This window comes from Equus przewalskii, chromosome 4 (genome assembly GCF_037783145.1).
Source record: "Equus przewalskii isolate Varuska chromosome 4, EquPr2, whole genome shotgun sequence".
Taxonomy (NCBI): Eukaryota; Metazoa; Chordata; class Mammalia; order Perissodactyla; family Equidae; genus Equus; species Equus przewalskii.
The window spans coordinates 94,684,525-94,710,945 of record NC_091834.1 but is presented as its reverse complement, the minus strand read 5'-3'; the positions used below and the strand labels follow the sequence as shown (position 1 = coordinate 94,710,945).

General features: G+C 40.4%; 1 protein-coding gene and 1 pseudogene across 1 annotated transcript; both read left to right on the top strand.

Annotated features, from left to right (window-relative positions):
- The first annotated feature begins 6,763 nt into the window (after window positions 1–6,763).
- On the top strand, window positions 6,764–11,027 carry LOC103542227 (cationic trypsin-3-like). Its single transcript, XM_008509164.2, has 5 exons — window positions 6,764–6,919; window positions 8,400–8,559; window positions 9,339–9,592; window positions 10,135–10,271; window positions 10,782–11,027. The coding sequence occupies exons 1-5, from the start codon at window positions 6,880–6,882 to the stop codon at window positions 10,929–10,931; spliced, it is 741 nt and encodes a 246-aa protein (XP_008507386.1). The 5' UTR covers window positions 6,764–6,879; the 3' UTR covers window positions 10,932–11,027.
- A 9,628-nt stretch (window positions 11,028–20,655) lies between these two features.
- LOC103542231 (serine protease 1-like) lies at window positions 20,656–24,987 on the top strand (annotated as a pseudogene).
- Window positions 24,988–26,421: the final 1,434 nt, after the last annotated feature.

Sequence of the window (26,421 nt, the reverse complement as noted above, 5' to 3'; positions counted from 1 at the left end):
TGATGCTTATGGGCCACAAGATTGGCAACTCTTGGCCCAGAGACAACCTTTGCTTCCTCTGAGATCCCAGTTTCAATTCAGGTTGCTGCCACTCACCAATTAGCAAGGCCAAATCAGGCCACACTTGCACACTACCTGAGTTTCTTGCAGCCCAACCAACTGGCGACTGCTGACACAGTTTGCTTCGTAGAGTCTCAAATACAAAAGTGTACTTATCTGTATGAACAATTACACTTTTTGAGTGATAAAGACTAAGATGAAGGAAAGTTTACCATAACATCAAAACCTCCTCTCAAAACTGTGAAAGGACTTTATAGATCTCTCCTCTGATACAGCAGAGAGAAGCCTTTTGCTGCTCCCCAGATGGGTTGCCATCTGTTGTTAGAAAGTTCTTTGTTACACTGAGCCATGACATGCTCTTTTATAATGTTCACTCCTTAGTCCTAATCCTTGTGGATCATCTGTATCTTTGTGACACAATTCTGTATTTTCTAACATGTCAATATGTCAGATATTTGACAACAATGGCCATGTCCCCTTGGGGACCTCTTCTCCAGGTCACCATCTCTTTAGCCATCCCTGAGGGTCAGGTAATCCATTCCTCTCACCAGGCAGATTATCCTCCATGGACAGAATTTATTTTGCCTATGTCTATTTAAATCAAGGGAACTGGAGAAGAAAATCACCACAGGCCTGAGAAATGGGCAATAGGAAGCAGTGAGAGTAGGCAGCTGTGGTGACTGGGAGTCGAGGTCTGAAGACTGGGGGAGGCCCAGGGAGTTAGCTGTAAGCATCTGATGGATGGAAGAGGCAGTAATTCAGGCTTAGGGGTTGACAGTTTTGTTCCAGAGACTGGTAAGCGTAAGACTGAACAATGTTTCTAAGTAAATGGGGAACCAAGTGAGTATTAAGACAAAAACTTGGGGACAGGAGAACACCCTTTTACTGGATACAGTGAGTCAATGAGGATAGACCACAAGGAACGTGGCAACAGCTGAGATGCTTGAGCCCAGAGGAGACAAGATCCCAGAAGGATGATTGACCATGTGATTTGATCCTGTGTCATTGGCCTTGGTCTCTTTGAATTCCATCTCTCTAGGAATGGCATTATATCTGAATTATGAGTCAGATGATTCTGATATTAGCACTTAAGAAACTAAGAGAATTGGAGAGCTACTAAGACAAGCCAGGCATATTTTTACATTCAATGTGATCTCTTTGGTGCCTTGATTCAGTCATCTGTGACAGTGATTCTTCTCAGCTCTGGGTCATTAGTGAATTGACTATTTGGCTTTCTGTGCTCTCAAATCAAAAACCTCATGGAGTTTCTGCTACATTTAATATGGGCTCTGAGATAGCACTTTGGAGATAATCATTCGCCAGCCTTGAGTCTACCTCAGAGAACCACATCAAGAGCATGTATGTCTTAGCTCCTTAATGCAAATATCTTGAGGAAACATTGTCAAGTACTTTGCTGAAAACAAGGCATGCTACTTCCCAGTCTTTCTCAGAATTCCTCACTCTAATAAGCTAACCCAAAAGAAGATGGGGTTAGCTTGACATGACTTGCTCTAAGTGAACACGTATTCTCTGCTAAGTTTGCTAAATGCTTGTGGCCTGAAGACTGTCCCTCAAAAGGAGCAGAGTAGGAAAGCGACAATGACTGTGGCTCTGAGGGTTACAGCCCTGTGATTGGTTTGCTCACCAACTTAAGTCCCACAGGATCTATATGTTGTCCCTAGAGTGAATTCAGGATGCTTCACAGTTTCTATTCCGATTTTCCAAAGCATAGTTTCCAAAATTATAATAGAAAAATATTTTAGAGCTGAATAATATCAATTTATTTCAACGTAGAAAATACATTCCATAGACTCAAGGTGGGCATATTGAAGGGATTAGATGATGGAGCTTGGAGACAATCATCAAAACACAAGTTTTCCCGACTTCCTTCTATGTGCTCAACATTGTATTGGGGAAAGAAATGTATCTGATAAAAGACTTTTTTATAGAAAATTTAATATGGGATGTGTTATAACTTCTTTCCTGGTTTCTTATCATTTTCAATTTACGATGCTCTATTTTGACTTTCAGCTTCACTGCAACCACCATCTCCATTCTGTTTCCTTTCCTAATTCCATTTTTTCCAATCCAATAGGATGTTTTATCTCCATAAATGTCTCACCAGCCCAGCATATTCAGGAGTTCCAAGTTTCCATACTAGTTCATGGGAGCATTTGCACATGTTGTTCTGATAGTCCATGTATACACACCTGTCTGTTTCTATGATAAAACTTAATTGCTCTTTTATTAGATATGCTTTCACATCTAATCTTGTGGGATGGAGATAGGATCTGGCTGCAAAGGGGAAGACAGTGCAATGAGAAGTGAATACTGACAGAGACATGAGTTGGTCATTTCGGCACTTTCACAAATCTCTGATATGCGGATCAAAGATTGTCTTAACTTCTATTTCCCCATTACTTTTGTGGGTATTCATTTTACACATGAACATATTAAAGTCCAAAGAAGAACATTAACAACAAAGAAGCTAGTGACGTAATGATGGCTAGAACTCTGGTCACCACATCTAAATTTTCTTTTCCAATATTTTGTCGCTTCTCATAGTTTGATACAGTTTTCTATTTCAGTCAGTATCTTCTTTTCCCTGAACTGTTCTCTGTCTCTCCAACATTCCAGCCTTAAATCTACAATACCTCTCTTCCTCCTTTTCCCCTAGACGTTATTTGAAGTAAAGGCAACAGTGAGATGTTTCTCCTAAGATTACTAATTTTATTTCAAGTCATACCTGATCATTGAAACTTAGCCACCATTCAGTTTCAGATCTGAACATGGGGCATTTAATGGTTTCTTCTTTATCTTCTAGAACAGAGTTAAGTGACTGTGGCCCAGGACAAATCTGGCCGGCAGCATCTTGTAGTGAAGGAAGTTTAATTGGAACACGGCTGCATTCATTCATCTCCGTATTGTCTATGGCAGCCTTCACGCAACAACAGAGTAGTTGTGGCAAAGGCTATATTACCGGAAAAGCCTAAAATATTTACTCTCTGGTTCTTTACAGAAAAACTTGGCTGACCCTTGCAAACAATTTTGTGAGAGAATCATATGTAGCTAAAGTAGAAATGCCCTCAAATTAATTACATACTTGAGGAGGGTTCTCAAGGAAACCAAAGTGTGGTTCCAGGGTTCATTTTACCAAAAATCATCATTCTCTTCACTAACCCTGATTTTCTATATGTAGCAAAGATTAGAAATTCAGCTTAGCATAGACTCTGAGGTTAGCATCAAGGCTATCACACAAGCATGTACTTTGCACCTTGTTCCTTTTTGTATTTTTCCTGCCCTGGTTGTTTTTTAGTAAGTTTCTTAGAACATCTTTTTTCAGGGAGAGGAATTCTTGCTTAAAAATTTCCCTACACACTGTTGTGGCAAAGAGCCAGCACGGCCTTGGTAACTAGTGGTGTGCTACCAAGAAAAGTGGCTGGAATAGCTAAGGAAAGAAACAGATTCCATTCAGGAAAAGAGCATAAAATCCTTTAGGGGCAAGATCCTTGCTCCTGCCAATACAAATGTCAATATATTTGCCAAGGCCAATCAACCCCCAGTTAGGCACAAATTTAAACAATCCTTCCAAGGCCACTAAGCCATGTGCATGGGAAAGAGATTTGACTAATACAGGTTAATTAAACACAGACACATGCCTCTGGGCCACCATGTGTTTGAAATCAGGAAAAGAAGTATAAGTACCAACCCACTCTGCTTGACAAAAGAAATATGAGTGTTCCCTATATATCACTATTTTTAGGGAGGAGGCTGAAGAAGGAACCCCTGCACACACATTGTGGCATATACAGAGTTGATTGTAAACGATAACTCATGAATGTTATTAAGAACAGAATTTTGGCACACATAAAGTACAGGAAAGAGTATTTATTGAGTCTAGGAACATTCCACCCAATTTTCTAGGGTCTTACTTCACAGAATGATTCACAGTACTTCAGAAATTAAAGGTATCTTATAAGTCCAAGCTCCCACAAGTCATGCAAGGATATCTTCTTCAGATTTTTTCACCTAATTTACATAAATGACAAACATGCCTACATATGTCCAAAGACACCTCATACTTATTCTCTATTCTCCTGGCCTCATCAATAGGGAGCATTCTCCTAGTCACTTTCACTTAGAATACTAATCGCTTCCACTTAGTACCCAGATCTGCTCTCCTCCATACCCCTTCCACTCACCACAACCACTACAGCTACCATCATCAAGCATCCTTGGTTTTCCCACTCTCATTTTGTCCAACAATCTGCCTAGTAACATGTTGGTATGTGCATCACTGGTAGTCTTAAACATGATTTTAGTAGTGCACCAGTGAATATTTTTATTTAAATAGCTATTTTATTAAATGGCATGTGTTCATTTTAATGTGCATTAGATAAAATTCACCAACACATGAAATATTAATGTCTTTCCCTAAGAAGCGACTCAGGAAAAGATGTCTGTTTAAAAATCAGAATGTAACTACATTACAGGCACTGTGCTAAGTGGTTTACATGCAACATGGGAATAACTGAAGACTGGAAACCATCACTTACATTTTCCCCACATGCCCATTACTGCTTTAGATGACTAAAGAATCATCACACTGCAGCCAGTGAGGTCCGTGTTCTTTTGTCTCAAGCTGTTGATTTGGAAATTGCAATTGATTCTAGATAACATCCCTTAGCTGGTAACCCTCTTCCCTTTCCTGGAAGAAAGGGCTGAAGTGATAAAGCCCAGGACACACAAGGAAGAGATCTCTAAGACATAGCAGCATATTAGCCAGTTGTTGTGAAAAGCTCTTCTCTACAGTGTTGTGATATTCATGTGGGCCAAGAACTCTGATGAAGTTCAGGGGAAGTTCCAGGGGTGATGTAGAATCATACAACTTCCAACAACTTATTGAACAACTTCCTGAACAAAGGAAGATAATTGAACAGCATGAGAAGACTTCCCCTTCCTCATTCTGGACCCCGTCGCTTCCCTTACTCCTTAGCATTTCCTGATGTTTAGGGATTAATGAATGGCAGCCCCCTGCCCTGTGTGCCATTCATTCAGTAGTTAACGAGTGCCTATATTTTCTTAGACCATAGGGCACTTTCCCATGGCTATAGCTTTACAAGCTACTTTGTCCATCTTTTCTCTTTGGATTAGTATTCTCAGCTGGGGATGCTGTTGAACACCAGAGGATATTTAGCAATATCTGGAGCAATTTTTTGTTGTCATAACCAGAAGGAAGGGCTAGTGTTACTTGTAACTAGAGGTCAGGGACACTGAAAAATATCCTATAGTGTGCAGGGTAGTTCCTCACAACAAGAATTATCTGGCCTAAATGTCAGTAGTGCTGGGGTTGAGAAACTCTGCCTTCTAGTTAATCATCTTCATTATGGCAAAATATCAAATGTAAAGGAAACAGAAAGGATCCTTTCATGTTTGGCTAATGCAGGAATAGCATCCTGGAAAGGCTTTCAAATGTATTCTGTGGGTTAGAATCTGGCTACATGTGACTAGAGGTTGGTTCTCACTGAGATTCACTTACTCTGGATATTTCTGCCACAACCCCATTAATTTTGACAATTCCTGCTTCGGGAACCCATTTCTTGGAATTTTGAGAATTCTCTTGGCTCCCCAGAATAGCTGTTAACTGGTAGAGTTCAGATCATTCTCCCTGATTGTGTTCATGTCACTGCAGTGGAGGACATGGACACTGAAATGAGGCTGCTTGATTTTCAATCTTGTACTAACCATATAATAGCTATAAAACTCTGAGCACAACAGATTATGTCTCTAAGGATCACTTTCTCCTATATATAAAATGGGAATAATCATAACAACACTTATAGAATTGTTGGTGAGGATTGAATGAGTCAATGCATGTAAATCCCATCCACAGTGCCAGACACATAGAAGCACTCCATAAATTTCAGTTGTGCTATCATTGGCCAGGAATTCTGTATTATCTTAGTCTCCAGATTCTGGTGAACTTTCTTGGGAAGTTTTGTGTAGTGGTTAAGAGCACAGACTCTGAAGCCAGGTTACCTCGGTTGGAATCCTGATTATACCTTGTACTTGATGCATGATTTTGGTCAAGTCCTCTATACTTTTGTGTGCCTCACTTTTCCCATCTGTAGAGTGGGGGTAATAATAGGTATGTTGTTGGGTTGTTATGAGAATTACTAAACTAATATAGGCAAAATATTGAGAATAACTCTAATATTCAATAAGTTCTAGATAAATGTAAGTTATCATCATTCTTCCACATTCCTGTTTAGCCTATGGTAGTTTCAAATCGGAACAATTTTTCTTGTTTCAAGGGAACAAGTTTTTCCTATTAATAATGAAAAGTTAGCATGGATATACAAGACTAGAAGACCACAAGAAAAATTATATAATTATAAAAAAGCCCATGTTAATTAAACATCAGGGTATAGCATTCAAGATAGTACTGAGGATAAAAGTTCACACTTGAGATAACCAAATATCTAACATTTTGTCTGGGAATCAGGACACCTGGAGCCCTGTTCTGTGACCTTACTCCAACTTATTTTTCTATTAAGAGAACAGATCCCACTCGGGTGGTTCATTATTTCCATTTCCATAACCTTCTGGAAAAGTGGACAAATGTTGATGTTTAAATCTGATGCTGAATTATCTTCAACTTGGCACAGAATTCAATTCTAAATTTGGATTTGTGAGTTTCCAGTGAAATCACATTTCTGACAACTGTGGCCATGGGTGTCAATGACAAAGCTAGAGGTATAAATAGCTGTGGTTGAAAACCCTTTATCCTACTCCCCAGTCCACATCGAGTGAGCAACCATGAAGCTCTTGATCTTTCTTGCTCTCCTGGGAGCCGCTGGTGAGTCTCTATTAGTAAATAAATCAGTAGTTGCCTATTACATATTTAAGAATAAATGAACCAGGAGGTATCTATCAGATATTTAAGTTTGCACTTTGTACTCTGGATGTTGAATGTAATCTCTGTACTCAAGAGGCTTATAAATTCGAAACAACAGTGTCTAGTACACATGTCTACACATAATTGTCTCGCTATATGGGAAAACATCACAGTAAGCACGATTGATCAGGGTAGATTGGATAGAGGCAGAATTGCCCTGAACTTCAAGGTGAAATCTATGAAGGATGAGAGAAAAGGAAAGTATAGTCAACATTAAGTTAATGCTGTTTTGATGTTTCCAAGGATTAGGAGTTAATAATTGAGATCAATGACTAACCTTGTGCTCCTTGAAGAGGTCTTGAGGGTGAGAGCCTGAGTCTCCTCTGTGCTAAAGGGCATCTTAACAGGCAAAGATATTTCATATCTCATGAATAAAAGCTATGGGCATAAAACCCTTTATGGGTTTTACAACATCTTTGCTAATGAAATCTCTCTAGAGTAAAATGTGTCGTTCAATTATCAAAAGGAATAGAGAAATGACTACTTCTATTTTTATGCTACTAAATGTTATATTAATAAACTTACTACTAAATTTTCCCAAGTTGGCTGGGCATAAATTCAATACACCTGTCTCTACACCTGTAAATGTCTTTCCCAAAATTGCTCTAAAATATTTGAAAAATAGGACACCCATAATATAATCACAGGCCTTTGGAGCCATAAGAAGCTTAATAAATCAGTGGGTCAGACTTCAGAATGATGAATAAATTGAAAACTGTTGGAAAGATAATTGCCATAAGGGGAATGGTTGGAGAGAGAAACTTATAATGTTCTATGAGATTACTTTCTGAAAATTATAGGAAAGAACCAAGAAGAGAAACTCGAGGATCAAAAGTAAAAACTCCTATTTCCTTCCAGACCAGAACATTCTCAGGTAGCTTCTAAAGCTTCCATTCTGTTACCCCATGGGGATATCTACCCCATACCAGCTGCACAAGTAAACAGTACCATGCGTACTGCAGAGCTTTATTCAACACCTATTTCCATGGCTGCTGAGCAGGGTTATGTGTAAAAGTATTCTTTATGACATCAAGTTGTTGTGTCCAGGGCAGTTCTTATGTAAAGAGTCTCTGACATGTGAGTTGCTGTGTGAATGTGTTCCTGTGAGTGTGTGTTGAGGGTAGAAATGTGAAACAAACAGTATAATTATAAAATGTAAGGTATAAAAATTGCATACTTATAATAGTATAAGTAGGGTGCATTTCAAAGGTGTAAAAAAATAAGTTTTTGAAAAATATTACATTAACTTCACCATTTCCTGATTCTGTGTGACAAGAAAACATTATCTGCTCTTTTCTGGTTAATAGGCAAAAAGTTGGTGATGAGTAACAATTCCAAGATGGGTCTGTTTAGCAAATAGTTTCCAACTTTTCTCTGTCAGTTGCTTCCTCCACTGACGATGATGACAAGATTGTCGGGGGCTACACCTGTCAGGCGAATTCCGTGCCCTACCAGGTGTCTCTGAACGTCGGCTACCACATCTGCGGTGGCTCACTCATCAGTAACCAGTGGGTTGTGTCTGCTGCTCACTGCTACCAGTCGTAAGTAACCAATATAAACATCCCTGTTCTCTGACATCCACTCTTCCCCCAGCCCTGCCAAAGCACAATCAGGGTAAACTACAGTCTCAGACTTGAGGGGTGTGCTTTGAGATCCTAAAGCCTCATTTTCCCCCCAAGACATTGTTGGATGTATTGAGGGACTACTGCATGGGAAGGTACCCTTAGAGTTCCCTGATGTCCTTCCAAATGATGGTGCTAAACACATGGGAGAGGAAGCAGTGAGTGATGAAGTGTGCCTAGAACTAGCTTAAGAGCATTAATGAGTGAATAGTCCTAGTCATTATAGCTCAACCAGGAAAAAATGGCATATGGAGGTAATAGCATACATGCAATTTATAGTCAAGAATAAGGATAAGCACAACTCATTCTGCTCCCTTAATAGTCCGTCAGATCCCAGATTCCTGCCACATCTCCCTACGGTAATTGGTCATTCCAACCAGAGGAGAAATGGCAGGTGCTGATTAATCACCACCCATTCCAATCTATCTCCCACTGTTTGCTTGGGGTCCTTTGGTTCCATTCCTAAACCTAACTATTCTAACAGGATGGTGGGCTGAGAGTCTGTGCTTGTAGTGACACCTACCTAATGAATACTCCAGCCCGTTTACATCTGGTAGGACTACCTTAAGGGCACAATTACCTGTGAGTGTGAATGCTGGAAGGTGATGGTGTCTGCGTTGTGCTCATGACTGGGGTGTCTTGGGAAGGGGACAAAGCTCAAGTTGGATACTGAGGCAACTTGTAATCCTTTCATCCAGCCGATTCCAGGTGCGTCTGGGAGAACACAACATTGCAGTCACTGAGGGCAATGAGCAATTCATTAATTCAGCCAAGGTCATCCGCCACCCCAGCTACAATTCAAGGACCTACGATAATGACATCCTGCTGATTAAACTGAGCTCCCCGGCCTCCATCAACTCTAAAGTGTCTGCGATCTCTCTGCCAGCATCTTTCCCAGCTGCTGGTACCCAGTGCCTCATCTCTGGCTGGGGAAACACCCTCAGCAGTGGCTGTAAGTGTCTCCTGGAACAGAAGCACCAAGTCTGAGAACCCTAGAGGTGAAAGGCATGTTCAGGTTCAATTACTCCAAACTGTCACTCAGGGCAAGGTTCACAGAGAACAGTTTGGGGATAAATGCAGACTTAGAATACATTAATTACAATGAGGATGGTTCCTCTGCTGGAAAGCGTAACACAAATGAGCTATGATAAAGATGCCAAGTGTGATTAGTGATTTGCAGAGAACTAGAAACTAAGGAGGTCAACAGAACAGAGGCTCAGCGATTTGGTACTTCCTGAAGGACAGACCTGCTTGAGAAATAGTCTCCGCATTTGAGTTCTGAGGTCACTGAAGCTAGTGTCGGAGAGAGAATCACTTGGGAATTAAAACTGATTGGAAGACCTTCCAGATAAAAGTTGTGCTTCCAAAATAGCAGCTACTGGCAATCTTAGAGAAAGTGTGGGAGTACTGGGAGGGAGAGGAGAGATACTGGGAAAGAAGTTTCCAGGAATCGTCTGGGTAATCTTCTTCCATTTTCACTCTTGCACCCAACAGCCAACTACCCTAACCTCCTGCAGTGTCTGAATGCTCCCATCCTCTCCGATAGTTCTTGCCGCAGTTCCTACCCAAACCAGATCACCAGCAACATGTTCTGTGCAGGCTTCCTAGAGGGTGGAAAGGACTCCTGCCAGGTTAGTTTCTTGGCACTCCTTCGTCCAGCTCACCTTCATGCATCTCTGCCTTATTTCCCCTTTCCTGAAACACAGAAGATGGAAAAGCTGTGTCTGAGACTGATTATGAGGGGTGAGGGATAGATTTGGGATAAATGATGGATTTCCTTTTTGCCATAGTAATGGTTAGGGTTAAGGGCAAAAAGGTACACAGACAATGGTGTGCAAACAGCATTGAGGCACCCTTCCCAGGAGTCATAGTGTGGAAGGAAGCTCTTTGACAGGAACAGGGCTAGCTGGGCAGAGTTATACTCTCCAATCCCCACCTCTTCTGGATCCCACAGGTCTGCAACTAAGGAAAGAGGGATGTGGTATGGAGCCTGAGGGGTGGGTTTCCATTGGAAGAGAAGGTACTGTCTGAAGGATCAATAGCCTGGGAAGATGGCTCCAAGATAATAGAAGAACATCTTGGAGGCTTTCTCCCATCTGGGCATAGTTGAGCGTCCTAACTGTCTCTTCCTTCCTGCTCAGGGTGACTCTGGTGGCCCTGTGGCTTGCAGTGGAGTGCTCCAGGGCATTGTCTCCTGGGGCTATGGCTGTGCTCAGAGAAACAAGCCTGGTGTCTACACCAAGGTCTACAACTACGTGAACTGGATTAGGCAGACCATCGCTGCCAACTAAACATCTTGATCTCTTCATGACCCATCCCCTGTTAGTCAACTTTACCTTCCTCCTATGTCTGAAACCTGTAGCTAAATAAAAACATTTTGTCCTGGACCAATTATGTCCAACATCTTTCCTTACTTCATATTTATGAACTTTCTCTTGAAACTGTGTGCTAAGTAAGTGGATTGACGTGGAATTGAGCTGTTATATGAAGATAGAATTTGAAAGGTTATTCAGTTATTCATTCAACCTAATCAAAATAAGCATACTGGTCACCTCCTCTATGCCAGACTCTGTGTGAAACATTGAGACTATCATGATGAATAAGGTTAAGGTCACTGTTCCCACCACATTTTTGAACAGATAATGACATTAAACGCAGAAAGTTAAATTCAGCCATCCACATTCATTCAACTAGTTCATAGTAAAGCTAAGATGAAGCTCCAGCTGTCCTTATTCCCAAGGCATTGATACTACTGTAACATCATGCTCTGTCTTTCTTCTGTAATCTATCCGAAAGTCTGTGAGGCTAGGTAAGGGTAACACCTAGATGGAGTAAGTTTTAAAAATCACAAATTTCCTGCACTTTCCAAGGTTTCACCTGCCTATATGTCCCAGGTCTCTAAGACCTTTCTTGTTTCTAGCTGGAATTTTATGGCTATAGTAGATGTGATGTCCACTCGCAATCTGACCCCTCTCCCGCGACCAGAACCTCCAAATCCCAGCCCAAATTATGTCATCTTTTGCCCAATAAACAAAAGAAAAGTGCAAAGGCAGATAAGTTTGCAGAAAACAGATTTATGACTCTGAGGTCGTAAAATTCTGACTATAGAGGTTTTTTTTTATCTCTTCAACTCTTTTCTGGGGAGGCAGCACAGACATCCTGTTTCGGTTGCTCAATATCACTCTCCCAAACTCCATGTTATTCTATGGATCATCCTGAGGATGCTTGTAGTATATGCCCTGACACAGGAGTCCTTTGCATACATGGTGTGGATCAAGGGAAATGATAGATGGGCTCTGAGCATGGAAACATTGGAGTAGGTAAATGAAGTTTGGTGGGGATAAGATGAAGGAGAATACTGTGTTAAGCGGTTCGGTGTGCTATAACAAACTACCTTTGCCTACGTGGCTTAAACAACAAACTTTAATTCTCCCTGTTCTAGTGGCTAGGAATTTTTGATATTAGAGATAATTATGAATCATAAGAAATTAGTTTACAAAAAATCATAGAGGGAGAATATATACAGTGGGAGATGCATTTATATATCACTTGTATTAGAAGTGTTTCAGTTTTCGACTGATGCAGAGTTGTGTTGAGCAGTGATCTTGTGTTGTTTTTGCAGGAAACCCATAATAAACCATAGCCATGAGAAGGTCTTAGCCATATGGTGTCTACTGCAAATCCCACCTTCCCCTTTTTATTTGTGTTTACAATTAACCTAGCAACAATGTTTGCCATACTTGAGAAAAGGAAGCCCCTCCAGATGAACATCTGGGTGTCTCCTATCATATTCCACCTGTTGCCCTGGGGCCTTGGACTAGAGAGAAGATTGGTTTGGGGATTATAAATTGGACTGTGCCCTCATTCTTCTGCATCACTCCAAGTGCATTTGGAGAACCACCATGAAGACTATCAAGTTGCTCCTTTTCCTAGAAGTGATCGTTAAGTCTTTCTTTTCCTCCCATATGGAAGTAAGATTCAGTGACAGAGATTAAATTTCCAGCCTCTGTGATCTCTTGTTTATGTTACCAACCCAGCAGCAAATAAGTGGGTCTCTCTACTCCACTTGGAACAACATGGATGGTGGAAAATGAATGTCTGAGAGGACAGTCACCAAAAAATCAGTTTTTCTGAGTTCCTACTATGTGCTGATCTTCGCGTTGGGGATATAAATGTATCTGACAGAAAATTGTTTTATTGACAAATTGATACGGCCATGTATTATAAGTCCTGTTCCTGTTTCTTGTCATTTCCATTTACAATGCTCTATGTTGACCTTCAGCTTCACTTCATCCTCCATCTACATTCTGTTTTTCTTCCTGATCCCATTTCTTTCTAATCCAGTAAGATGTTTTCTCTCCATAAATGCCTCACCAGCCTATCATATTCAGGAGTTCCAAGTTTCCAAGCTATTTCATGGGGTATTTCTACATGTTGTTCTGACAGCTGTGTTTTCCAGGTACACATCCCTGTCTGTTTCTATGATACAAATTAATGGTTCTTTTGTTAGGTATGCTTTCCCATCTAATCTTGTGGGTTGGAGGTAGGATCTGGCCACAAAGAGGAAGACAGAACAATGAGAAGGGAATTCTGAAAGAGACGTTAATTAGCTCTATTGGCACTTTCACAAAACTCTGATGTGTGAATCAAAGATTTTCTTAACTTCTGCTATTTCTCCATTATTTTATGTGGGTATTCATTTTTTACAAGAGCATATTAAAGTTCTGAGACTAACAAACAAATAAAAGCTAGTGACAGAATCAAGGCTAGAACTTGGTCATAAGATTTAAGTGTTCTTTCCCAATATTTTGTTGCTTCTCATACGTTGATACAATTTTCTGTCTTTGTCAGTCTCTTTTCTTCCCTGCACTGTTCTCTGTCTTTCCAACATCCCTGTCCTAAATCTCTAATCCCCCTCTTCTTTTCTCCCTAAAACATTATTTTAAGTAAAGGCAACAGTGAGATGTTTCCCCTAAGGTTACTAATTTTATTTCAAGCCATACCTAATCATTGAAACTGAGTCATTTCAATTTCAAGTCTGGACATGGGGCAATTTCTTTCTTATCTTCTAGAACAGAGTTAAGTGACTGTGGCCCAGGACAAATCTGACCGGCAGCATCTTGTAGTGAAGGAAGTTTAATTGGAACACGGCTGCACTCATTCATCTCCGTATTGTCTATGGCAGCCTTCAAGCAACAACAACAGAGTAGTTGTGACAAAGGCTATATTACCGGAAAAGCCTAAAATATTTACTCTCTGGTTCTTTACAGAAAAACCTGGCTGTCCCTTGCAAATAATTTTGTGAGAGAATCACATGTAGCTAAAGTAGAAATGCTCTCAAATTAATTGCATCCTTGAGGAGGGTTCTCAAGGAAACCTAGGTGTGGCTCTGATGTAGATTAAGGCTGCCCCAGGGAGAGAAGCCCAGGGCATCCTCACCTACATGCCGATCTGTATGACCAGATTCGTATCTAAAGTTATACGACTGCACAATAACCAGACCCCATCTGCACTGAAATCATTTAATGACTTTTTACATCATCTTTTCTTTTTCCAGTAAAAATAAGTCGTGTACCCGTGCCTTATAAATTTAGCCCTAACCCTCAACTCAGAGCAGCAGCTCTTTATTGCCCATGGGTCCTGTCCCCATGCTATTCCATACTATTCTCTAAATAAAAGAGTACTACTGCCAGACCTTGAGAGTCCAAGAAATCTTTCTTTTGACTCTTCGGCTCGCCATCCCTGCATCAGTTCCAGGGTTCATTTTACCAAAAAAGATCATTCTGTTCTCTAACCCTGGTTTCCTGTATATAGCAAAGATTAGAAATTCAGTTTAGCATAGATTCTGAGGTTAGCATCAAGGTTATCACACAAGCATGTACTTTGCACCTTGTTTCTTTTTGTATTTTTCCTGCCCTGGTTGTTTACTTCAGTTTTTCAGTAAGTTTCTTAGTACATCATTTTTCAGGGAGGAGAATTCTTGTTTAAAAGTTTCCCTACACATTGGTTATAGGTACGAATCCACTCTGCTTGGCAAAAGGAATATGAGCATCCCCCATACATTGCTCATGGCTCTTTTCATGAGAGTAGACTGAGGAAGGAGACCCCCCCACACACACACACTGTGGCATATTCAGAGTTGGTTGTAAATAAGAAGCCATTGATGTTTTTGAGAATAGAAGTTCACACATATAAAGTGCAGAACAAAAATATTTATTGAATCTAATAAATGATATTGGGAAAATTGGACTGCCACATGCAAAAGAATGAAGTAGACCATTATCTTATACTATGCAAAACTCAAATTCCTTGAAGACTTGAATGTAAGGCCTGAAACTATAAAACTACTAGAAGAAAACGTTGACAGTATGCTCTTTGACATGAGTCTTAGAAGACTCTTTTAGAATATGTCTCCTCAGGCAAGAACAACAAAAGAACAACAAACAAATTGGACTACCTCAAACTAAAAACTTTTGCCCTGCAAAGGAAACCATCAATGGTACCAAAAGACAACCTATCAATTGGGAGAAGATATTCAAAAATAATATGTGATAAGGGGTTAATATCCAAAATATATGAAGAACTGATACAACTTAACACAACAAAACAAATAACTTGAGGCTGGCCTCATGGCTTAGTGGTTAAGTTTGACAAGCTTCACTTTTGTTGCCCAGATTTGCAGGTTCAGATGCCAGACACAGACCTACACCACTCATCATCCATGCTGTGGTGGTGGCCCACATATCAAGCAGAGGAGGATTAGCACAGATGTTAGCTCAGGGCTAATCTTCATCAACAACAACAAAACTTGACTAAAAAGTGGGCAGAGGATCTGAACAGGCATTTTTCCAAAGAAGGTATACAGGCGGCCAACACACAAGAAAAGACGTTCAACATCAGTAATTATTAGGGAAATGCAAATCAATACCACAATGAAATACCATCTCACACCCATCAGAATGGGTAATATTAAAAAGAAAAGAGGGGTCAGCCCAGTGGTGTAGTGGTTAAGTTCATACACTCTGCTTTGGTGGCCCAGGGTTCATTGATTCAGATCCTGGGTGCAGACCTAACACTACTCATCAAGCCCCAGTGTGCCAGCATCCCACATAAAATAGAGGAAGATTGGCACAGATTTTAGCTCAGCAACAATCTTCCTCAAGCAAAAAGAGGAAGAGTAGCAACAGATTTTAGCTCAGGGACAATCTTCCTCCCAAAAAATGTAAAATAAAAAAATTAAAAATAAAAAGACAAGAAATAACAAGTGTTGGAGAGGAAGTGGACAAAAATGAACCTTCATACACTGCTAATGGGAATGTAAATTGGTGCTACTCCTACAGAAAACAGTATGGACGTTCCTCAAAAAATTATGAATAAATATACTATAAGATCTAGCTATTCAAGTCTGGGTACTTGTCCAAAGAACACGAAAACACCAATTCAAAAGATATATGGACCCTTTTGTTCATTGCAGCATTATTCACAGTAGCAACCACTTGAAAACAACCTAAATGCCCATTGATGGATGAACAGATAAAGAACATATAGTACATATATATATATATAATGGAATACTACTCACCCATAAAAAAGATGAAATACTGCCATTTGTAACAACATGGACGGACATTGAAGGTATTATGCTAAATGAAGTAAATCAGACAGAGAAAGAAAAATACCATATGACTTCATTCATATGTGGAAGAGAAGCAAACAAACAAACACATAGATAAAGAGAACAGATCAGTGGTTACCAGAGGGGAAGGAGGATGTGGAGGGTGGAAGGGGTAAAGTCACATGTGCATATGGTGACAGTTGGAAACTAGATTTTTGGTGGTGAACACGATGTAGTCTATACAGAAGTTGAAATATGAAGTACACTTGAAATTTATATAATGTTATAAACCAATGTTGTCAATAAATTAAAACAGCCTAAAAAAAGAAAAATAATATTGAGTCTTGGAACTTTCAAACCAATTCTCCAGGGTCAAACATCACAGAATGATTCACAATATCTCAGAAGTAAAAGGCATCTTGCAGGTCCAAGCTCCCATACAATCATGCAAGGATATCTTCTTCAGATTTCTTCATTCAATTTACATAAATGACAAGCACGCATACACATATAGAGAGACACCTCATACTGATCCTGTATTCTCCTGGCCTCTTCAATAGGGGTCACTTTCACTTGGAATACTAACTGCGTTCACTTAATATCCAGATCTACTCCCCTCCATACCCCTTCCACTCACAGCAACCACTACAACCACCATCATCAGGGATCTTTGGTTTTTCCCACCATGGTTTTGTCCAACCTAGTATCATTTTTGTCAGCCTAGTATCATGTTGGAATGTACATCAATAGCAGTCTTCAACGTGATTTTAGGTAGTGCACAAATGACCATTTTTTAACTTAAATAGCTATTCCACTAAATGACACATGTTCATTTTACTGTGAATTAGATTAAAAAGTCACCAACACACGAAATATCAACATCTTTCCCTAAGAAGCGACTCAGGAAAAGAAGTCTGTTTATAAATCAGAATGTAACTACATTACAGGCACTGTGCTAAGTGGTTTACATGCAACATGGGAATAATTGAAGACTGGAAACCATCACTTACATTTTCCCCACATCCCCACTACTGCTTTAGATGACTAAAGAATCATCACACTGCAGCCAGTCAGGTCCATGTTTCTTTAGCTCAAGGTGTTGATTTGGGAATTTGCAATTGATCCTAGATAAAGCTAGCAACCCTCACTCTTTCTTTTCCTGGAAGAAGGGGTTCAAGTAATAATGCCCAGGACACACCAGAGACAGCCCTCTGGGACATAGCAGCACATGAGCCACTTATTGTGAAAACCTCTGCTCTAAAATGTTGTGATTTTCATGTGGGCCAAGAACTCTCATGAGGTTAGGGGAAGTTCCAGGGGTGATGTAGAATCATACAGCTTCCAACAACTCATCCAATAACTCCCTCAGCAATGGAAGATAATTCAACAGCATAAGAAGACTTCCTCTTCCCCATTCTGAATCCCGCACTTTCCCTTACTCCTTAGTATTTCCTGATGTTAGGGATCAATGAATGACATGTCCCTGCCTTGTATGCCATTCTTTCAGTTAATGAATGCTTAAATTGTCCTAGAGCTCAAGGCGCTTTCCCTTGGCTATAGCTTTTTAGAAGGTACTTTGCCCATCTTTTCTCATTTTCTCAGTCGTTCTCAACTGGAGATGATTTTGACTCGTGGGGGGCACTTAGCAGTGTCTAGAGCCATTTATTGTGGTCATAACTACAAATAGGAGCTAGAGATGCTGATAAATATCCTACAGTGTGCAGGGCAGTTTCCCACAACAAGAATTATTTTGCCCAAAAGGTCAATAATGATGGGGTTGAAAAACTCTGCCTTCTAGTTAATCATCTTCATATTAACTAAATTTCAGTAAAGGAAACAGAAAGGATCTCTTCAGAAGAGATTATTTGCTAAAGCAGGAATAGCATCCTGGCAGGCAATTCACATATATATTGTGTGGGTGTAGAGTCTGGATATGTGTGGCTGGAAGTTAGTTCTCACTGAGATTCACTTACTCTTGATATTTTTGCCATACTCCATTAATTCTGACAATTCTTGTCCCAGGAACCCATTTCTTGGATTTTTCAGAATTCCGTGTGCTTCCTAGAGTCATCCCCTGGTTTGGTAGAGTTCATATTGTTCTCTTTTGTTGTATTTATGGCATTGCAGAGAAGGACATGGACCCTGAAATAAGGCTGCTTGAGTTTGAACGCTGTATTAACCACTTAACAGCTATAAAATTTTGAGCAAAATAAATAACTTCTCTAAGACTCATCCTCCCCATCTATAAAATGGTAAAATCATAACAACACTCGTAAAGTTGTTGGTGAGGATTGAAAGAGCTGATGTATGTAAATCCTGTCCACAGTGCCAGACACATAGTAAACACTCCAAAAATTTCAATTCTATTATCATTGGCCGGGAATTCTGTACTATCTTGGTCTCCAGATTCTGGTGAACTTTCTAGGGAAGTTTTGCATAGTGGTTAACAGCACAGACTCTGATGCCAGATTTCCTGGGTTGGAATCCTGACCGTATCTTGTACTTGCATGTTTGCCTCCATGCCAACTCCTAGGGAGTCCTATATATTCATACCGGTGTACTTGAGCCTCCCTGGGACCACACTTAAAAATCACTGAACAGGACCCCCAATTCTTCTCTCCTTCTTCTCCCTCACATCGAAAGCATGCAGTATTCACTCCCATTATGTTGGGAGTAGGTCTGTTACTATGCCTCGCAGGGACGGGGTCAGGCAATGCAGCACTGGTCATGCAAGAAAAAATTATTAAAACAAACATTAACCTGTAGCCATGCTGGTTCAACACGTTGGGCTGTTACACTAAAGCCTGCCTTAATGCAACAACAACATGATTCTTTATTGTACATGGTTTAGGGTAACTCTTTAGTTTTACATTAGCTATAGGCCAAGGAAGGGGGTATATGTGCTGTAAAGTGTACCACTTGCTTCATGTTTATTAATAATTCTGCACAAATTCGGACAAACTTACAAAAAATGGCCCAACAGGTACAAGTATTCCATAATCTGACCCAAGTTTCAATCAAATACCTACCTTAATCTTACCCAAGGACCTAGATTTATTTTCTTGACTTGACCCCAGCAAGTGAGAGAGACAGTTACGGACAGGATTTCAAACAGTTGTTTGCCTGTTGATATTGCTGATTGGCATTTTTTCTATGCTTAAATGTTTCATGCGCTGGGTGACCAAAACCTTGCCAGTGACTTTTGATATCTCCGTCATTCAGAAAGTGCCCATGATTTTCCCTAAAGACTAATGTCCAGGCATCCCAAGATCAATTGTGATGAGAAAAATGTTCATTTTGAGTTGCTGCCTAGGCATTTTACAGTATGACAACCCCGCTCACACCCAGAGTCTGGACATTTAGATATGGACTGAAGCTTAGGATTCCCACCCCAAGACCAGCTTTGCTTTTTTAAAAAATAACTACTTAAAGTGGAGCCCGTGAAAAGTTAATGACCTCCATGCAAACCACCTTAGAAATAAGAGATGCTTGTTGCCCTGCTCTCTTACCTCCTGCTAGTTCCTCACCTGGCACCTGAGGATTGCCCTTTCCCTGGCTCAGTTGCACCCCCTCGCCTCTGGGATCTGTGAGTAACAAATCTTTTGACTATTTCTTTGTGTGGGTGTATTGAAATTGAGCCTTCAGGGGCCACCCAAGTGTCATAGAGGTTAAGTTCGCACTTAACTTTGGTGGCCCAGGGTTTGCCGGTTCAGATCCCAGGCGCCGACATATGTACCACCTAGCAAGTCATGCTGTGGCAGGTATCCCACATATAAAGTAGAGGAAGATGGGCACGGATGTCAACTTAGGGCCAATCTTCCTCAAAAAAAAAAAAAGGAAAAAGAAAAAAGAAAGAAAGAAATTAAGCCTTCAATCAAAACAACCCCAAGGTATTAACTACCCCAAAGAGGGAGCTTGAGTGCTGAGGGAACTCTGCTGACCTCATGTGGGTGGTTTGTGCCATCTCATTCAGCAGGCTATATTCTGTATATTTTTAATTAAACGCACCAGCTCCAATTTCTCAAGATAGTACTCAAGATGAAGGTTCACAGTTAAGCAAGACAAATACCCAAGAATTTCGTCTGGGAATCAGGACACTTGGAGCCCTGTTGGGTGACCTTACTCCAACTTACTTTTCTATTATGGGGAACAGTTCCAACCAGGTGGGTCCATTACTTCCATTTCCATAAACTTCTGGAAAGAAAGACAAAGGTTGATGTTTAAATTTAACACTGAATTATCTTCAAGTAGGCACAATTGAATTCTAAATTTGGGTTTCTGAATTTTCAGGGAAATCACTTTACTGTCACCTGTGGCCATGAGTGTCAATGAGGTAGAAATAAACAGCTGTGGATGAAAACTCTTCATCCTAGTCTGTGGTCCAGATCCATTGAGTAACCATGAAGACTTTTCTCTTCCTTGCTCTCCTGGGAGCCACTGGTGAGTCTCCAACAATAAATGAATTAGTAGGTGTCTGTCACATATTTAAGTTTGTACTCTGGAATGTTGAAAGCAATCTCTGTACTCAAGAGACTTATAAATTCAAAACAACAGTGTGTAATACATGTGTCTACAGATAATTAAATCTCACTATATGGGGAAAGATCACAGTGAGCAGGAGTGATCGGGGTAGATGGGCTAAGGCAGAATAGCCCTGAACTTCAAGGTAAAATCTATGAAGGATGAGAGACAACGAAAGGATGGTCAACATTAAGTAAATGTTGTTTCGATCTTTCTAAGGATTAGGAGTTAATAATTGAGACCAATGACTAATCTTGTGCTCCTTGAAGAGGTCATGAGGGTCAGAGCCTGAGTCTCCTCTGTACTAAAGGACATCTTAACAGGCAAAGATATTTGATTTTCTGTGAATGAAAGTTATGGGCTGGGTTTTACAACATCTTTGCTAATGAAATCTCTGCGGCATAATGTAACATGCCATTCAATTATTGAAGGAAATAAAGAAATGACTATTTCTACTTTTATACTACTAAATGTTATATTACTAAAACTTACTGCAAATTTTCTCTAATTGGGCAGGCATAAATTCAATACACCTTTCTATACACCTGGGAATGTCTTTCCCAAAATTATTTTAAACTATTTAAATAATAGGGAGCATATAATATAATTAGAGACTTTTGAAGCTGTAAGAAGCTTAATAAATCAGTGGCCAGACTTCACAATACTGAATAAATTGGAAAACATTGGAAAGATAATTGGGATAAGTGGAAAGGTTGGAGAGGGAAAGCTTATAATGTTCTATGAAATCACTTCCTGAAAATTTTAGGCGAGAACCATGAAGAGCAATTAGGGAAACAAAAGTACAAACTGCCATTTTCTTCCCGACCAGAATATTCCCAGGTGGCTTCTAAAGCTTCCTTTCTGTTACCTCTTGGGGATATCTGTGCCCTACCAGCCACACAAGTAAACAACACCATGGGTACAACAGAGCTTTATTGAATGCCTATTTCCATGGATGCTGAGCAGGGTTTTGGTAAAAAGTATTCTTTATATCCTTAAGTACTGGTGTCCAGGGTATTTCTTATGTACAGAGTCTCTGATCCATGTGTGTGTATGTGAATGAAGGTATATGAGTTTGTGTGTGTGTGTGGTACCTATGTAAAAGAATGCAGTATCTTTATAAAATTTAATGCATAAAAATTAGATACTTATAATAGTATAAGTAGAATACGTTAAAGGTATAGAATAATAACATCTTGAAAAGCTTATGTTTAAATCACCATTTCCAACTATGTGTGACAAGAAAACATTATCTGCTATTTTCCGGTTAATCTGCAAAAACTTGGTGGTGAGTAGAAATTCCAAGATGATCTGTTTAATGGATAGTTTCCAACTTTTTTCTGTCAGTTTCTTTCTTCAATGAAAATGATGACAAGATTGGAGAGGGGCTACATGTGTCAGGAGAATTCCGTCCTCTATCAGGTATCTCTGAACATTGGCTACCACCTCTGTGGTGGCTCCCTCATCAACGACCTGTGGGTTGTGTCTGCTAGTCACTGCTACAAGTCACAAATAAACAAGACAAACATCCCTGTTCTCTAAGATCAACTCATTCCCCGGCCCTGCCAAACCACAATCAGGGTAAATTATAGAGCTATGCTTGAGTAGTGAGCATTCAGATTCTAAAAGCCACATTGTTCTCCCCAGAAATTGTATGATGTATTGAGGGACTTTCTCATGGAAAGGTACACTTAGAGTTCCCTGATGTCCTTCCAAATGATGGTACTAAAGACACAGGAGGGGAAATACTGAGTGATGAAGTAGGACTGGAACTAGCTTAAGAGCATTAACAAGTAAATAGTCCTAATCATTATAGCTCAACCAGGAAAAGATGGCATATGGAGGTGATAACACATATGCAATTTACAGTCATCACTAAAAATAACAACTCATTCTACTCCCTTAATGTTCTGTCAGACCTCGAATTCCTGTCATGTCTCCCTACAGTAATTGATAGTCCCAACCAGAGGAGAAATGGCAGGTGCTGTGTAGTTCCCTTTCACCTCCCACTGTTTTCTTGGCATCCTTTGGTTCTATTCCTAAACCTAAATATTCTCACAAGATTGTGGGCTGTAAGTCTGTACTTGTAGTGGCACCTACCTAAGAAATACACTAACGTGCACCATATCTGGTAGGACTACATTAAGGGCACAATTACCCATGACTGCAAATGCTTGAAGGGAATGATGCCTGTATTATGCTCATGACTAGGGTGTCCTCGGAAGGGGGAAAAGTTCAAGTTGGATACTTAGGAAACTTGTAATCCTTTAATCCAGCTGAATCCAGGTGCATCTGGGAGAATACAACATTGAAGTCGTTAAGGGCAACGAACAATTCATTAATTCAGCCATGGTCATCCCCCACCCCAAATACAATGAAAACACCATTGATAATAACATCCTGCTGATTAAACTGAGCTCCCAGGCCACTATCAGCTCCTGAACATCTACAAACTCTCAGCCAAGATCTTGTGCTGCTGCTAGTAACCAGTGCCTCATCTCTGGCTGGGGCAACACCCTGAGCAATGGCTGTAAGTGTCACCTGGAATAGAGGCAGCAAGTCTGAGAATCCTAGAGGTGAAAGGCATGTTTCAGGTCAATTACTCCAAACTGTCATTCAAGGCAAGGTTCACAGAGTATAGTTTGTGGCTATATGGAGTTTTAGAATACATGACTTGAAATGAGGAAGATTCCTCTGCTGGAAACACAACAAAAATGAATATTATATAGAGCTAGGTGTTCATCTGATGTGTAATTACTGATTTGCAGAGAACTAGAAACTGAGAAGGTCAACAGAACAGAGGCTCAGGGATTTGGTATTTTCTGAAGGATAGACCTGCTTAAGAAATAAGGTCTGTAGATTTGAAATCTGGGGTCACTGAAGCCTAGTATCACAGAGAGAATAACTGGTGAGTTAAAATTGATTGGAAGGGGCCAGCCCCATGACCAAGTGGTTAGTTCACGTGCTCCACTTCAAAAGCCTGGAGTTCGCCAGTTTAGATCCCGGGCACGGACCTATACACAGCTCGTCAAGCCATGTTGTGGCGGCATCCCACATAGAACAACTAGAAATACATACAAGTAGGATATACAACTAGGTACTGGGGTTTGGTGGAGAAAAAAGAAAAATAGGAAGACTGGCAACAGATGTTAGCTCAGGGACAATCTTCCTCACCAAAAACTGATTGGAACACCTTCCAAATAAAAGTTGTTCTTCCCAAGTAGCAGTTACTGGCAATCTGAGAGAAAGAGCAGGAGTATTGTGAAAGAAGGGAGAGAGAGAGATTGGGAAAGAAATTTCCAGGAATCACATGGGTAATCTTCCATTTTCAATCTTGCACCCAACAGTCAACCTCTCTGATCTCCTGCAGTGTCTGGAAGCTCCCATCCTCTCCAACATTTGTTTGCCACAATGCCTATCTGGCCAGATCACCAACAGCATGCTCTGTACAGGCTTCTTGGAGTCTGGAAAGGATTCCTGCCAGGTTAGTTTCTTTTCACTCCTTCCTCCAACTCAGCCTCGTGCATCTCCATGATATTTACCCTTTCCTGAAACACAGAAGATTGAAAAGCTGTCTCTGGGACTGATTTTGAGGGGTGAGGGATAGACTTGGGATAAATGATGGATTTCCTTTATGCCATAGTAAGGGTTAGGGTTAAGAGCAAAAGATACACAGTGATTATATGCAAAAAACATCCAGATGCCATCCTGGGAGGTATATTGTAGAAAGAAGCTCTTTGAAAGCAGCAGGGCTAGCTGGGCAGCATTACACTCCACAGCCCTCACTCTTCTTGGCCCTACAGGTCTGCAACCAAGGAAAGAAAGAGGAGGAGCCAGAAGGAGGGAGAAAAAAGAACGGGATGTAGTATGGAGATTGAGGGTTGGATTTCCAGGGGAAGAAGAGTTCTTCATGGAAGATCAGTAGCCTGATGATGTCTTCAAGATACTGGAGGAACATCTTTGAGGCTTTCTCCCATCTGGGCATAGTTCAGAGTTCTAATTGTCTCCTCTGACTTGCTCAGTATGACTCTTGTGGTCCTGTGGTCTGCAACGGAGAGCTCCGGGGTACTGTCTCCTGGGGCCATGGCTGAACTCTGAAAGGCAAACTTGGTGTCTACACCAAGGTCTGCAACTATGTGGACTGGATTCAGCAGACCATTGCTGCCAACTCTACACCATTCTCTCTTCATAATCCATCTCCTGTTAGTTAACTTCACCTTCCTCCTATGCCTGAAAACAATAGCTTAATAAAAACATTTGTCTTACACCAAATATGTCCTAGAATTGTCCTCTACTTTGTATTTTTGTACTTTCTCTTGAAACTATCTGCTGAATAAGAAAGTGGACATAGAATCAAAGTATTATATGAACATAAAACCTAAAAAGATATTTAGTTACTCATTCAACCTAATCAAAATAAATGCACTGATCACCTCCTCTATGCCAGAATCTGTGTGGGACATTGGAGATATAGAGATGAATAAGGTTAGGATCACCGTTCCCATCACAGTTTTGAACAGATAATGATACTAAGTGCAGGAAGTTAAAATCAACTGCCCAAAGTCATTCAACTAGTTCATAGCAAAGCTGAGGTGAAGCACCAGCTATCCTTATTCCTAAGGCATTGCTACTACTGTGACATTGTTCTTTCCCTTTTTTGGTCTAATCTCTCTAAAACTCTTTGAGGCTAGATAAGGGAAACATCTAGATGAATAAAGTCTTAAAAACCACAGATTTCGTGCATTTTTCATGGTTTCACCTACCACTGTATCCCAGGTCTCCAGGACCTTTCTTGTTTCTAACTGGGTTTATTGCTATAGTAGGTGTGATGTCTGCAGGCAATCTGGCCCCTCTTTCACAACCAGAATCCCCAAATACCAACCCAAATTATGTACTGTTCCGAACTATAAGCAAAAAATAAAAAAATGCAAATGCAGATAAGTTTGGAGAAAACAGATCTATTATCCTAAGGTCATAAAAGTCTTGGCTACAGAGGTGTTATTTGATCTCTTCAGCCCTATCTGTAGAGGTAGGTCTTAATTTTCAACACTGCTCCCCCAACTCTAGGTTGTTCAATGGATCATCTGGAAGATGGTTTGGAGTATATGTCCCAAGACATGATTCATGTGCATATCTGAAATAGATCAAGGGAAAGATACATGGAGTCTGGGCATAGAAACATTAGAGTAGGTGAACGAGGTTTGAAAGTGGAAAATGTTTTCAGCCCAGTGGTAAGATGAAGGAGAATTTTGCCTTAGTGGTTCAGGCTGCTATAACAAAATACATAGTTTAAATTGGCTTAAATAACAAACATGGATTTCTCACATTTCAGGAGGCTAAGGAGTCCAAGATCAATGTGCCACAGGAAATGGGAAGGGGCACTTCCTGGCTGTAGACAGCTGCCTTCTTGCCTTATCTTCTTGCACACGGCCCAGAGAGCTAGATCTAGTCTCTTCCTCTTCTAAAGACACTCCTCCTATCATGGGGGCTCCACCCATAGGACTACATCTAAACTTCCCAAAGTCCCCACTGCTAATGCCATCCCATTGGGGGTTAGTTAGAACAGATGAATTTTGGGGGGGACACGAATATCCAGTCCATAACAGATATCTTGGGAGAGGAAAGTATAGGAAGATATGTCCCCC

Coding starts and splice junctions, on each gene's coding strand:
- LOC103542227 (XM_008509164.2), top strand. CDS start 6,880: ATGAAGCTCTTGATCTTTCTTGCTCTCCTGGGAGCCGCTG. Junction 9,593..10,134: donor AAACACCCTCAGCAGTGGCT/GTAAGTGTCTCC, acceptor TGCACCCAACAG/CCAACTACCCTAACCTCCTG. Junction 10,272..10,781: donor GTGGAAAGGACTCCTGCCAG/GTTAGTTTCTTG, acceptor CTTCCTGCTCAG/GGTGACTCTGGTGGCCCTGT.